The 14,857-nt window shown below is 42.0% G+C and overlaps 1 protein-coding gene across 2 annotated transcripts in view; it reads left to right on the forward strand.

Moving 5' to 3' along the window:
- The first annotated feature begins 1,915 nt into the window (after nt 1–1,915).
- Nucleotides 1,916–14,857, forward strand: part of TCEA1 (transcription elongation factor A1) — a 28,338-nt gene continuing 15,396 nt past the window's right edge. For both annotated transcript variants that reach the window (XM_072951971.1, XM_072951972.1), the window contains exons 1-3: nt 1,916–2,274; nt 11,253–11,315; nt 14,619–14,724. In XM_072951971.1, coding sequence (XP_072808072.1) covers nt 2,212–2,274; nt 11,253–11,315; nt 14,619–14,724 — 232 coding nt within the window. In that variant the 5' untranslated portion in view covers nt 1,916–2,211. The remainder of the gene's footprint in view (nt 2,275–11,252; nt 11,316–14,618; nt 14,725–14,857) is intronic.

Raw genomic sequence — 14,857 nt, forward strand, 5'->3', positions numbered from 1 at the left:
TACTATTCACACGAGTGAAAATGTGGAACAGAGAAAGCTAAGTAGAAACAACCCGAGCAACCCTCCCTTGATGAATGAATAAACGAAATGCGGTGCGTCCCTCCAATGCAAGTATTAACCAACCGAAAAGCGAAATGAAAGACTGACAGCTGCCACAGCATGAACTTTGCAAACGTCATGTTAAGTGAAAGGAGCCAGTCCAAAGGTCACATATTGTATGATTATATGAACGATCAGAACATTTGAGACCATGGAGACAGAAAGCCAATTATTGGTTGGCAAGGCTTGTGGGGCTGGGGGAGTCACAAGCGACTCATTAAAAGAGAACAGGGTTTTTCTTTCTGAGATGATGGAAATTTTTCAAGATCTTTTTTGAAACTAGATAGTGGTGATGGTTGCACAGCATTGTGATTGTACTAAATGCTACCAAAGTGCACATTTTAAACTAGTTAAAATCGTAAATTTCATGTTAAAGTTAATTTGTATAGGGGGTCCCACAAGTGGTGTGGCCCGCTTCACAAATCTAAACCTGAGTCAGCCTGCACTTAGGGGAAATACCTGCCAAGAGAACCTAACGCCACCATCATAATCCTCCAATCCAGCTTTGGTGAGCCCACCTCACCCTAGAAATGAGACCCACCAACCTTGTAAGGAAACCCCCACCTCCTTAGCCAATCATGCCCTGCTTCAGGGTTGCCTGTTCTAAGCTCTATAAACCTCACTCTTGCCTTTCAATCCCCGGGAAAGAGCACCCACTGTTTGTGAGGCCCTGTACCCCCACCCATGGAGTGTCTTCCCTTGGATCAAGGACATCACACTCATCACCAGGTTGTTTTAGTTTTGTCCTTTGACAATGTTATGTGTATCTTACCGCTGTGAAAGAATAACAAACTGAATCTTCGGGAAAAAAACAAAAGTGACAATTACTAGAGTAAATGTACAAATCCACAATCATACATGGAGACTTGTACATACTCATGAATTGATGCATCAAGCAGACAACAAACTGGGATATAATTATTTGAACAAAAAAATTAATTTTGGGCTAACAGGTCTTTACAGAACTTCAGATTTGCCATTATAGAATACACGCTTTTCCAGGACACATCATATTTATAAAAATTGACAAAACAAATCTCAATGAACACCTTAGAACGAGTAACTTGTCATATATTCTCACTACAATTTGAGAGTCAATAATAAAAAGATAATTTAAAAGTGAAACAAAATAAGTGAAATAAAAAGATACGGTTCAAATTACTCTTTCCCCCGAATAACTAAACTAGAACAAAATCTGACATCTTAGTATAGAAAAACTATGAGGTGGTGAGTTTGGATTAATGATGGTTAACCTGGGTGTGGGATATGCTTGCAAGTAACTGGGCAAAGACCTGAAGGAGCCCGTACTCTTGACAACACAGCTGTTTTAATGTTCTGCCTCGACTTAAGGTTGTCACCTTCCTCACTGATCTTCAGAGCAGGTGAGATGCCTCATTAAATTTCTTTGATGAGAACGTTTCTGTCAACTACTGTTCAACTGTATTCAAAGCGCATCCTGCATTCCGAGTCAGGAAACAAGACGGGGTCTCCATCCTTAAGGAGCTCACAGATGACTTGACTTTAAACAAGGAGACGCCCACAACGATCCAATCTACGGTCATGGGTCTGCAGGGACGGGGTTCTGTACTTCAATCCGCCGTCACGGCCGGTCCGACCGACTGTAAACCCGCCCACGTCCCATCCTCGGAACCGCCTGGGCTCAGGCTCGGCGCTGCGAGGGTCTCCGCGGGCGCTACGGCCTGGGGGACCGGGAACCGCGGGGCGGGGCGGGGCGGGCGAGGGCGGGGCCTGAGGGAACGAGCGCCGTGCTCGGCCCCGCCTCCCGCCCACTTTTACGACAGCCGGGAAGTCCTGCCGCCCGGCGGGCTGGTCGCCCAGCTGGCGGCGTCTCAGCTCGCCTTCCCCAGCCATCCGCTGTCGATTGGTGGCGCCTGCTCAGCACGCGCGGAGCTCGATTGCCGCTGCCTGCGGGGGAGGAGCGTCGCCGCCGCCGCCGCCGCCGCCGCCGCCGCGGGCTCGGTGGTGAGGAAGCGCCTAGGCCCCGGCCTGCTGTGGGGCCTCGCCGAGCGCCTGGGCTCGCCTGCCGCCCCGCCGCCCGCTTCGCCCACTTCCTGTCCCACGCGGCTGGGCGCTGCGCAGCCTGCCGGAGCCATGGAGGACGAGGTGGTCCGCATTGCCAAGAAGATGGACAAGATGGTGCAGAAGAAGAACGCGGTGAGCGCGGCGGGCGGCGGGCGGCGCGGGCCGGAGGGAGGCCGGGCGGCGGGCGGGGGCCGGACTCGGGGGCCCATCGGCCGTAGGGAGCTCCTGGCCCGCGCCGCCTGCCCGCCGGCCCGGCCTCCCTGCGAGACGCCGGCGAGGCCCGCGCCCTGGGGAGGGGTCCTGGTGGGGGGTGGGGCATCCTGTCCCGCGGCCGCGTCCCGCGGAGGCAGTTCTGGGGGAGGTCCTGCGGGGGCCGTCTGATCCTGAGGCCGCGTCCTGGGGAGGGGGTTGTGAGGAGGGAGTCCTGGGGGGGCATCCTGCCTCACGACCTGAGGAGAGAGGGCCCTCGGGAGGGAGTCCTGGGGGCGTCTTCTCCCGCGTCCTGAGGAGGGGGTCGTGAGGAGGGGCTCTGAGGGAGCGTCCTGTTCCGTGGCCGCGTTCTGGGGAGGCTGTCTTGGTGGGGGTCGTGTGGTCCTGAAGCCACGTCCTGGGGAGGGGATCCTGGGGGGACATCCTGTCCCACGTCCTGAGGAGAGAGGGTCCTGAGGAGGGAGTCCTGGGGAGGGGGTCTCAGGGAGGGCGTTCGGTCCGGCGGCCGCAGGCATTAGGACCCACTCTGGGCGCTCCGGGGTCCCTCGTGGTTGGTGCAGCCTAGTAAACTTGATCGAGGCGTTCTCCTTTATTATTGTAAACTTGATGGTGCTAAAGCCTCGCTGATTTCGCTTAAGAATCGAAAGAGTACAGAGAGCCCTCACTGTTTGAGAGAATTCATTCTCCGGGCTCGTTGACCAACGACGAGCAACATCAGATAGAGGGAGGTCTGTGATCTGTTCTAGACCTCAAGCTGATAAAGCAAAATGTGAGATTCCTGGATCTTATTTTTGAAGAAGGCCAAACATTCACTTGATTATCTCAACTACCCTGCATGTTTGTTTAGCAATTTAAAAAGTTTAACTATGCCAGCGGTGTGCTTGGCAAGTAGCTAAACGCTTTTTTAAGAGTCGATCCTGTTAGGCGGTACAGTGCTGAAGAAATAATTTAGGCACACACACTGACGAGGGTGTGCTGGTAGATGGATTTGGACGAATGTCGTTGCAGGCTACTCACTAAGTGGTTTTACGGTTAATACCAGTGGCGCTATCTGTTATGATAATGTGTTTATGTGAAGGTGTCCTCTGGTGGTTTTTATGAGGTGTTCCAGTTTCTGCATCTCTGACCACCTGTGTGTGTGCGCCATTCTTAGTCCTTTGCTTAAGAGTCATCTGTTTTCAGCTCAACTTATAAAATTCTTTGTCAAACTAATGTTAAGGAGGAAAGGGATGCTCTGATTTGTGCAGCACTTCGGAGCTACAAAGCGTCTGCAAAATTTTTCTGAGACACAGGAGACACAGCTATGCTGTATCCACTTTACAGAATAAGCAACCAAGTCAGAGATCAAGTAGTTCACCTACTCAAATTAAGCGTGCAATTTGGGTTAAGCCAGGACCCAGGTTTTCTACTGGTCAGCATGCCAGAGCAGGAAGTAGTGTTAAACACTGAATTCTTAATACTTCAGACATGGTCTGTTCCTCTTTTCCTCTGACAGGTGCATTGCCCAGCATGAAATTTCATACCCTGTTAATCTGTATTTGCAATTTTGGCCTTTTAAAGGATATCCTGTTTGTTTTCTGTGCCAGACGTTACCTGTGCCGTTTTTTCTTCCTATTGACGGAGCCCTTTCATTCTCTACTGCAAGTGCTGAGTTCTGGGTATTTGATAGGCTGAACATGTCTGTTACTTTGTTTAAACGGGCAAGTTGTTTTCTTTGGGGAGAGAACCTAGACTCCCACAGTAGAAGCTAGCTCCTAGGAAAAAAGGCCTTTTGTTGGGTGATTTTTTTTCTCTAACTCATGCTATATAATGTGTATTCTTTAATCATGTAGTGCCCGAGGTGTTTGTTTTTGTTTGTTTGTTTCCTCTCCCTGTAATTGGTACTTCTTAAAAACGAAGGATTCCTTAGTGGGCAGGCGTGTTGAGGACCAGTTTGTATTTATCTGCAGTTCTCACATTGTAAACGCATAACGTGTTTGCGAGAGAAAGGATGGGCTCGGCAGATAGGCCTCAAGTCTCATTCTTCTTCTCAAATCCTATTTTTCTGGTAGTACAAAACTTTACCAATATGAAACGTCTCTCCAAAAAGAAAGGTTAAGATTGACTGTCTCTTTTTAGTTTTTTTTTCTTCTCTCTTTTCCTGTCTGTCTTACAGAAGTTCAAACAGGCAAATGAAATAAAGGGAAATGGTCTGAATGACTCTCCCTCCCTGCCCTTCAAAGCTCATCAACAGACCATAAATAGCTTTTTAAGTGTTCAATAATTTAACAGAAGTTTTTCTGTGGGTTACAGGATTATGGTAGATTTGTTTCTCTCTCTCTTTTTTTTTTTTTGTGGTTTCTAGATTTTCCCTGTGAGCTATTTTTCATATTATTTTTATACTGAGAAAAAGTGAACTTTGCTTGAAAAATAATGGTTATGTTATGAATTGAAGTTTAAATGCCGTTATTAGATTTTCTTTTTCTGGTTTGCTGTAGTTTTTGTTTGTTTGTTTGTTTTAACTAAAGCATAGTTGATTCTCATAGTTGTTTCTGGTGTACAGCATAGTGATTCAGTTATACATATATATTCTTTTTCATTATAGGTTATTATAAGCTACTGAATATAGTTCCCTGTGCTATACAGTAGGACCTAGTTGCTTATCTGTATCTTTTTAGATATTGTTTTGTTTTAATAAAACCATAGGTGTCACTTTTAAACAATAGTAAAACCATTTATTGAGTTACTGCTTTGAACCAGGCATTCTACTAAGTATACCTACCTTATCTCATTTACTCCTCGGATGGTTTGTTGAGATAAGTATTATCTCCATTCTTAAAAACAAGGAAATGAAGTAATTAGAAAGTTAAGTGAATCGCTTTAAGCCAGATGGCTAGAAAGTGGTCAAATTAAGATGCGAATCTAAATCCGTTTTGCTTCAAATCCAGTTCCACTCTGTTTCGTGTACCATCTCCTAGAAGACTGTTGCATCTGTGTCTGAACCTTGCCTGGGTCCAGTTCAGCGCATACACAACTGGGAAGTAAGGGTATCTGCTGTTCTGGAGCAGACAGATTTCCCTAAACATCCCACAGCATCAACCCTAGTACTACCCAGAATGTTGCCCCATGTGTATACTTGATTTTAATCAGTATTAGCAGTTTTACAAGTACACACTTTGAGACCATGATGAACCACATAAATTAGTTCCAAATTTTCAGATATTGCCTGTTTTTCACTTAGCTTTTTTTCTTGTCATTTTGACTTGATGTCAGCAAGCAAATCTGACTACTCATCTGGTTCAAATTTTGGCTCTTCCAAACTTTAGCTGTGTAATCTTAGGCAAGTTTCTTAACATCTCTAAAATGTTTTTCTTGGTGGTAAACTGGAGATAACTTAGTAAAGAATGGATGAATAGAAAATTCTTGGCCTAGGATATGGTAAGGGCTAAAAAACCTTCTGGATTATCTTTGTAAAGGATTTATAACACTAGACTGTGGAAAGAGGAGTCAGGTAAGAACTTAGAATTTTCAAGTTTATGGACACATTTTGTGAGTGGCGTTGAGGTTTGTTTATTTTTTCTTCATTGAAGGCTAAGGGCTGAGTAGATCAAATTGTGCAGAGAGAGAAATTGAAACATGTTAGAATTTCCTAGGAGCTGGGATACTTGGAATGTAAGTCTTGATGGTACCTAGGTTGCAGAAAGAACTTTCGTTTCCCTATCAGGGTTAGATTAATTAGCATAAATCAAAACTTAGAATGACTAATTTTTTATAACAGCTTTATTGGGGTATATATACAATGCAGTACATCCTTTTAAAGTATACGATTCAGTGGTTTTTAATACATTCACAGATTTGTTCAACTGTCACCACTATCTAATTTTAGAATAGCCTCATTCTGAATAGAAACTGTAACCCATTAAATAGTCACCATCTCCCTCCTCCCCCTAGTCTACTTTCTTTCTCTGTGGATTTGCCTGTTTGGGACGTGTGGTATCAATGGCATCACACAGTGTGGTCTTTTGTGTCTGGTTTCTTCCACTTCGTGTTTTCAGTGTTCATCTGTGTTGTAGCATGTGTCAGTACTTCATTCCCTTGCACTGCTGAGTAGCTCTCCTTTCTGCTGATGGATATACCACGTTTTGTTTATTCATTCATCATCTGATGGACATTTTGGGCACTTTCCACTTTTTGCTTATTATGGGTAATCTGCTAAGAATGTTCTTGAGCAAGTCTTTGGACACGTTTTCATTTCTGTTGGGTATATACTAGGAGTAGAATTGCTGGGTTATCTAATTACTATGTTTAGCCTTTTGAGGAATTGCCAAACTGTTGTCCATAGTTGTTGCACATTTCACATTCTCAGTAGTGTATGGGAGTTCCAGTTTCACCACATTGTCACCAACACTCATTACATTGTCTTTTTGATGATAGCCGTCGTTGTGAGTGTGAAGTGGTGTCTCATCGTGGTTTTGATTTGCGTTTCTCTGATGACTGATGATGATGAACATTTTTCTTTGCTTGTTTGCCATTTGTATATCTTTGGAGAAATGTCTGTTCAGGTCCTTTGCCCATTTTTTAATCGAGTATTTGGATTATTGAGTTGTAAGAATTCTTTATATTCTGAATACTAGACCCTTATCAGAGACAGGATTTGCATATATTGTGTCCCATTCTGTTGTCACTCTCTTGATGACGTCTTTTGAAATACAGGAGCTTTTAATTTTTGTGAAGTCAAATTTATATATTTTTTCTTTTGTCACTTATGCTTTTGCTGTAGAATAACTACAAATTTGAGGTAGCAGTAAAATTATATTTCCTAGTTTATAGTGATGTTGCTGAGCTGTAACTCAAATATTTATAATGTGTTTCCTTTCTAAGAAAAAAAAGTGGCATCATAGTTTTTTAAACCTTGAAATCGCGTCATAATTCTTACTAAGAAGTATTTTGAGTTGGTTGAGGTTAAATAATGCTCACTTTAAATACTGGCTTTATGGCTCTTTGAAAATACTGTTGTGGTAGAAATAGATAATTAAAAAATTTTTTCTACGCCTTATCAGCCATCTCCTATGTGTCAGGCACTCTGTTTTGATATTTCATATGTGTTATATTACCTCACCTGACTATTTTAACTACTGGGGGTCGGTGTATTATGCTCACCAACATATAAAGAAGCTGAGGCATGAAAAGACCAAGTAATATTCCCAAGATCTTATAATTAGAAAATGACGGAGCAGGGATGTGGATGCAGGTCTGTCACATACATGTAGCCCGTGTTCTTAACTGCATGTTCCGTGTTACTCCTTCCCTCTTACATCTCCTTGAGGAGAAAGATATTTGTATCCTGCACAGTCTTGTTTATGCTGGGTCTGAATACCATACTTTGTAAAAGTGCTTGTTTCTGATGACAGACAGCAGTGTCAACGATGTAATACAGTAATATGTAGCTGTTGTTTATTTTCCAGCCAGTACTGTGAACTAAATTTAAATTTGACTCTGGAAGTTAAGGTAGAATCTTTCTTTCTCTTGCATCATTACCTGTAGGAGATGCTGCAATCGGATAGACTTGACCTTTGGAGGCAAGTGATGACTGGGGAAGGGTGGAGTACAGTTTGTTTGGTAATGCTGTTCACCGAGTTCACGGAGCACAGCTGCCAAGGGGGCCTGTGGAATGGGAAGTGAGTGGGGCAAGGTCGGGACCCTGGGCTCTTGTCCCTTCATGTTATCCCTCAGTGTGACCTTGGGCAAATCACTTCCTTTTCTGAGTTTACCTTTCTTTTCTTGTATAACTGAGGGCTTGAAGTAGATGTCAAAGATTACTGCTGCCTGAGGTCAAGGAGGGTTTCTGTCTTGCTCATTGCTGTGTCCTCCACAGAGCAGAGCTTGGCACATGGTGCTAATGAGTTTGTTGAGAGGCAGTAAGTGTAATTTGACAGAACAGGGTAAATCTCACCTTTTCTAGTTGGTAATCATGTGAACTTGTGCAAGTTTCTTAACTGGACTTTAATTTCCTTATCTGCTTCTGTAGAGTTTATTGTATAGATGAAATGAGATAATACATGTAAAGTATTTAACACAGCATTTGGCAGATGGTTAGCACTCAAAGAAGTTTTTGTCACTGAATTAATAATATGATTGTTTAATTCCCTTTTCATTCATTCAGGTCATCATTGTTTATTTCTCAGAGAACTATGATTGAAATAATTCATCTTGGTTAGAACACACTGTAATTCTGAGAATGGTTTTACCCTATGAGTTTTATTTAACTTTTTCTTCCTTCCATGGCCTGTGTCTCTACCTCAGTCTCACCGAAGAGAACTGAGTAAAACAGGGAGAGTGTGATGAGACTCACGCAAGTCTATTGCTTCTACTTAGAAAACAGAAAACAGCTTAAACCTCATGCCCCATTGCTGATGTGTTAGAGAGGCAACTTCATGTGTGATAGAAAGCTTTCTGTACACCTAGGAGACCCTCCTTCTTAGGAAACTCGTAGAATTGTGATGCTGCACCTCCTCTCTGAGTGATGCTAGGTCAGAAATCAATCTGAAAGACCATGGAGACTTGGGTGGAAGAAAATTACCTACGGTTAATATAGGATACAGGTCCACAGTCTCTTAAGACCTTTAGAGTCTGATATATTTGAGAGTGCCAGATTGTTCAGGTTTTATAAGGATAATATGGTACATACATCATATATTTCGTAATATCCGCAACAAGATCTGGGCAGTTTCCAGCAATCAGACATCAGCATTTCTGTAGTGAAATGCAGCACTCTTACGTGAAGTGGGAGAAGTGGAACATAAACAGTTTCATGCATCTGTTGAGATTAGATGTTGCTACCAAATGAGTTTATTGAAAATCTAGGAGAAATCTTTTGATTTTCAAAAGGATTTTGGTTTGGGGATTTGCTGATATGGGATTGAAGACACTCGCTCACGAAAATGTCATGCCTATAGAAATTCTTGATTAATAGTAAATTTAAAGTCAGTGTTTTATTTTTTAACAATTTAATGTTTTACTTTTTTTAGTTACCTCTAAATAAAAAGAAATTATTGCATTTTATGATCAGAAGGGATCTTTAAGCAACGAATCACTAAAATCCTTCATAATAACCTGTTTCATAATTTCTTTTTTCTTTCTGATGTGAGGGAAGTAATTAGGTTGGTTGGTTTGTTTAATGGAGGCACTGGGGATTGAACCCAGGACCCTGTGCATGCTGGACATGCTGTCTGCCACTGAGCTATATCTTACCCCCATTTCATAATTTCTGTTGAACTTGAAGGACTGGGTTAAATTAAAATGACATACCTGTTTATTGCCAGAAGTTAAGTTAATACTGTTTTATTCTCCACAGCTATGTCTGTCTGTCAGCTTTGGATGGAAAAATTATACGGCTGGAAATCCTTGCTTTATTTTAAATTTGAGAAATATAATGATACCATGAGATGCCAGGCTTGTTCTGCTTTGGAGTGCGTATGAGGGGCATGCGCTGGGGCGTTCTGTTTTCCTGACGTGTGCTGTATTTCACTGATCCGCATGGTGCCTCGTTTTCACATTTTCACATTTCAGAGAGCAGAATGAGATACGTATTGTTGGCCAGATGGCCACTGGGATGTATTTTCACCGGCAGGACATCAAACAGCGTCAGCATTGCAGAATGGGTGTCAGGGGCTCTGAGCCGTGAGTGGAGCGCGCTCTGAATCTCAGAGAACCGAATGGTTGAAGAGCAGTGTGGGTGAAGGGGGTGAGCTCTGCACACTGCGGTGCCCGCCGAGAGCTAAGGTCTCTTAGCTCTTTTGTGGATTCTTCTGTGAAATGCCGCATTATTGGTGTCTTGATATAACTTTTTGTGGACTAAAAACAGATATTATTGAATCTGAGTCAGTAAGTGATTCATAAGCGTTAGATGCTGAATGCGAAGTAATTTTAGAAACACCTTAGCCAGTTTTGCTTATATTTTTCTTTTTCTGTATGGAAAAGTTGATGTATGATAAAAATTCTAAGTCTGAAGGAATTGTGAAAGTAAGAGGAAATAAGACAGTTTCTTATTCTAGTTTAATCGTTTTTTAATTAGTGGTATATAGAATAGTGTGTCCAAATATAGTACACTAAGTACATTACGTGACTGTTAGACTAAATAAAATATTTGACAGATTAAGTGATGTATTAGGTGAGATGACGTCGGGTAGATTGAATGAATATCTAAATAGCAGTGTTGGCCACAGCCTGTAGGGGGAGCTGTTGCTTCTCGTGCGATTCCATTGCTCTTTTAACTTTAGCCACTTTCCATAAATCTTCCATGAGTCTTATTTTGTTCCATCTTCAGCTACATGGGAGCCTTTTGATTCTAGATGGGAACTGGCAGGGGACAGGCCTGTGAGCTTAACGTAGATTTTAATTCTGGATTTTCTATCAGAATTTGCTCTTTACTCCTTTGCGAGAACCAGGTAGACAGCAGTGTTCTTGTGACAGAGCAGTGAGCCACAGAGACGGCAAGAGACCCCAGTGAGGCGGTGCCCCCCCCACTCTCCCTGTGTGTGAGCGGGTACACCTCGGGACCCCCATTCCCACTCCCCCGTCCTCACACAGGGGCTTGCCATGGAAATTTGGGGTGGGTTATACCACCACAGTAAGAGATGTACTTTAGATTTCTCATCAGGACACATGTAAATAAATACGGAAAATAAACATCACAAAACAACTGAGTCATAACATAGTAAACGGATTTTATGATCCTCTGATGAGCCGCAAGCCCTATTTGGAAAACTCTCTCTGTCATATCTGCATCTCTGTCTACTGTTCTCTTCACGTGAATAAGTGAGCCATAGTGAATTGTGGATGGGAAAACATAAATTTAAATCTCTAGTTACTCCTTGCTTTACTGTCTGGGAAATTCACTGTGAAATTACTTTGCTTTATAGGCTGGAGCGTTGGATTTGTTGAAGGAGCTTAAGAACATTCCCATGACCCTGGAGTTACTACAGGTATGTGCTGCTGTGTGTCGTGATTTTTGAATAGGCAGCTGTGAAATACTGAAACACCTTCCGTACCAATATAATTATTTTTGTATTTTCCTGTTACAGTGTAAACCATTATTAACTTCTGTTTTTTTAAGGTGGTAACGTAAATAAATAAACTGAGTTACCATTGTAGAAAAACGTTACCTTCCTTGAGAAGAATAAAACCCGAATGTCCCAGGTTGGCAGTGGAAATGAAATCTCACTGTGAGAGGAAGTTGGACTCTCGGCCCTGATTTGATCTCCCAGGATTTCACTTTCCTAACTGCTGTCCCTTGCTGCTGCAGGGTGGGGGTGGCCTCAGGGTGAGGGTGGCAGCTCACTCTCCTCTCTTTGCACCAGCCGGCGTGTGCACAGTCAGATGTCAAGCAGTCATTACGGAGACTCGTTACTGAAGTCTTAATGTTCCATCAAGACTAAACCTAAAACTTTAACAAAAGTCAGAATGTTAAAAAGGAAAGGAAATAGTTAGCAACATGAGTCTGGCTATTTTCTTGTGCACATTTCTTATTGTATGAGTGCCGCCTTTGATATTTCTATTCCATTAAGTCAGAATTTAGCAAAGTGTGATAGGGGTATGTACGTGGTTGAGAAAAAAGATCACTTATTTTCACTAACATCTAACTGAAATTGAGCGTCTCTTTCAGTTATGAAGGCAGTGGACCACAATTATATTAGCATTATTTATGACTAGCTGAGAGAAATCACAGACGTTCTAACTTCATATTGTAGTTCTTATGGGTGTACTGACATCTGGTTTTGCTCATTATTATGTTGGCTATTAAACTTAGGCTAGAGCTTACTCAATGTTTCAATAAAGGAGCGCATATATTACCATGTTAACATTTAAGAAAATATTTTGTAACTTTATATTATGTAATTGGTTTTCTCTGTAATCCTATGTATCTTATTTAACTTATTTTAAAAGCATTCTGAGAAGGAGCCCATAAGCTTCCGATTACCAAAGGGATCCGTGGTGTGAAGAGGTGAAGAACGCCTCCTTTAACTATAGACCAGAGAGAGAGAGAGGAAGCGCATATTTAAGTCCTGTCTTCCCAGGGCAGATGTCCCATCCAAGGGTCAGCAGCTTCTGGCATATCAGTTCTGAGAGTAACCTTGCCTTTGAGTCACCACCTTACCACCTGGGTGTGACCTTATCCTGGCAGATCTATGTAGGGATAACCACATTGACAGCAACATAGCAATCCCAGGATTCAAAAGATGCGAAGCTTTATAGAGGGTGTGGACTTTGGGTAGGATTATCCTTTATAAAACACCTTTAATTTTTTTGTATGCTTCATTCCGTGGAAAGTCGGTGTATTTATATAACAGAGATTTGAGTTTTTTGTTAGGATTAGAAATTGTGTTGGGGTTATAAAGACATGACAGTTTATGTGTAAAAATGTTTTGTTTCTCTTAGGCAGATACCTAAGAGAGTGCAGTTGCTGAGTGGTATGGCAATTTTATGTTGAACATTTTGAGGACCTGCCAGACTATTTTCCTAAGTGGCTGTGCCATTTTCCATTCCCAACAGCAAGTAAATGAGGGTTCCAGTTTATCCACATTCTTGTCCACACTTGTCATTATCTGTCTTTGATGATAGCCATCCTGGTGGGTGTGAAGTGATGTTTCATTGTCATGCTGGTTTCCATTTCTCTGATGACTGAATGAGGAAACGTCATTGCATGTGCCTGTTGACCATTTGTGTGTCTTTGAAGAAGTGTCTATACAGATGCTTTGCCTACTTTTAAGTTCGGTAGTATGTCTTTTTGTTATTGAGGTGCAGTAGTTCTTTATATGTTCTAGAATACAGTTATCTCCCGTTCTGTAGATTAGCTTTACTTTCCTGGTGGTGGTCTTTGAAACACAAAAGTTAAAATTTCGTTGTAGTCTAATTTATCTATTTTCTTTGGTTGCTGTGCTTTTAGGTGTCATATCTAAGAAACCATTGCCTAATTCAAGGTTACAAAGACGTATTCCTATGTTTTCTTCTAAGAGTCTTACAGTTTTAGCCCTTTCATTTAGGTCTGTGATTTAAGCTAGTCTTCATGTGTGGTGTAAAGAAGTCCAACTCCATTCTCATTTGAATGGAGAGCTAGTTGTTCCACCTTTTTATATTTTCCCCAGTGAATTGTCTTGACATCCTTGTTGAAAATCAGTGATGAAAAATGGAGAGGTCTATTTCTGGATTCTAAAGTCTGTTCTTTAATCTGCATGTCTCTCCTTACGCAGGACCACATTGTATTGATTACTGTTGCTATGTGTTCAGTTTTGAAATTGGGAATTGTGAGTCCTCTAAGTTTGTTCCCCTTTTCCGAGATTGTTGTGGCTCTTTTGGGTCCCTTCCGCTTCCATATAAACTTCAGGACAAGCGTATCAGTGTCTTCACAGAAGGCAGCTGTGATTCTGATGGGGATTGCATTGAATCTATTAACTGTGTTTTGAAAGATTGTCTGCTGACAGGCCGAACTTACTGCGTAACTTACCACTTTTTATTTATCATCTATAATTGGCCTGTCATAGCTTTTGTTCTTTGAGTACATTTGGAAAACCACTGATGTGTTGGAAAGAGCATGGACTTCAGAAGTGACAGAGCTGGATTAAAATTCCAGGTTTGTCACTTAGTAATGGTGTAATGCTGGGCAAGTCATTTATTGGTACTTCCAATCTCTTCATCTTTAAAAACAGGGACAATGGTCTCAACTTTAAAGGGTTGTTAGGAAAATTAATAAATACGGGTGTGCCCAGCATAGCCCTAGGCACACAGCATCACCACAAGTTAAATTTTCTATATTCTGTGAACTGTTTTTAGTATCTTGGTTATATGCTGGTGTTTAAACCTCTGTGGGTGCTGGTATTTGTTTGGATGTCTTCCTTATAAGTTGCAGCGAGTGGTTATGTGAAATAATGCAGGTCGGAGACTGTGGAGAAACAAAGTGCCTGTGTTAGCCGTGACGGTGTCAGCCTGCCTTGTCTGCAGACACAGACGTTGTACGTTCTGTTCTCTCGTCAGCAGGACTAGCTTCCCCGGCCTTCCTGTGGGCTCAGGCTGCATGCTTGCAGAGCTCTGTGATGAGAACCTTGAAGAGTCCGATGCTGATCTGAAGATGTGTGTGTCTTAAGTCTGTAGTGTACTGTTAAAAGATTTCATGTACTTGAAGTTTTTTTCTGTTCTAAAATGGAAACAGGCATCTGGGAAAAAAGAAGTGAAACACTGAATTGCCTGAAATAAATTTCCTTGTACAAATTTTTGTTGTTGTTGCCTTGCAGTCCACAAGAATCGGAATGTCAGTAAATGCTATTCGCAAGCAGAGCACAGATGAAGAAGTTACATCTTTAGCAAAGTCCCTCATCAAATCCTGGAAAAAGTTATTAGGTATATTTGTCCTTCCTTTACATACTTATGATGTTCTGGTTTATTCAGACATTTGATTGTTGCATTTTTTTCTTTTAATGAATTCAGATGTTTTGAAATCAGTGCTTTGTAATATGGGAGGGGGCTTTCGTCG

This window comes from Vicugna pacos, chromosome 29, assembly GCF_048564905.1.
Source record: "Vicugna pacos chromosome 29, VicPac4, whole genome shotgun sequence".
NCBI lineage: Eukaryota > Metazoa > Chordata > Mammalia > Artiodactyla > Camelidae > Vicugna > Vicugna pacos.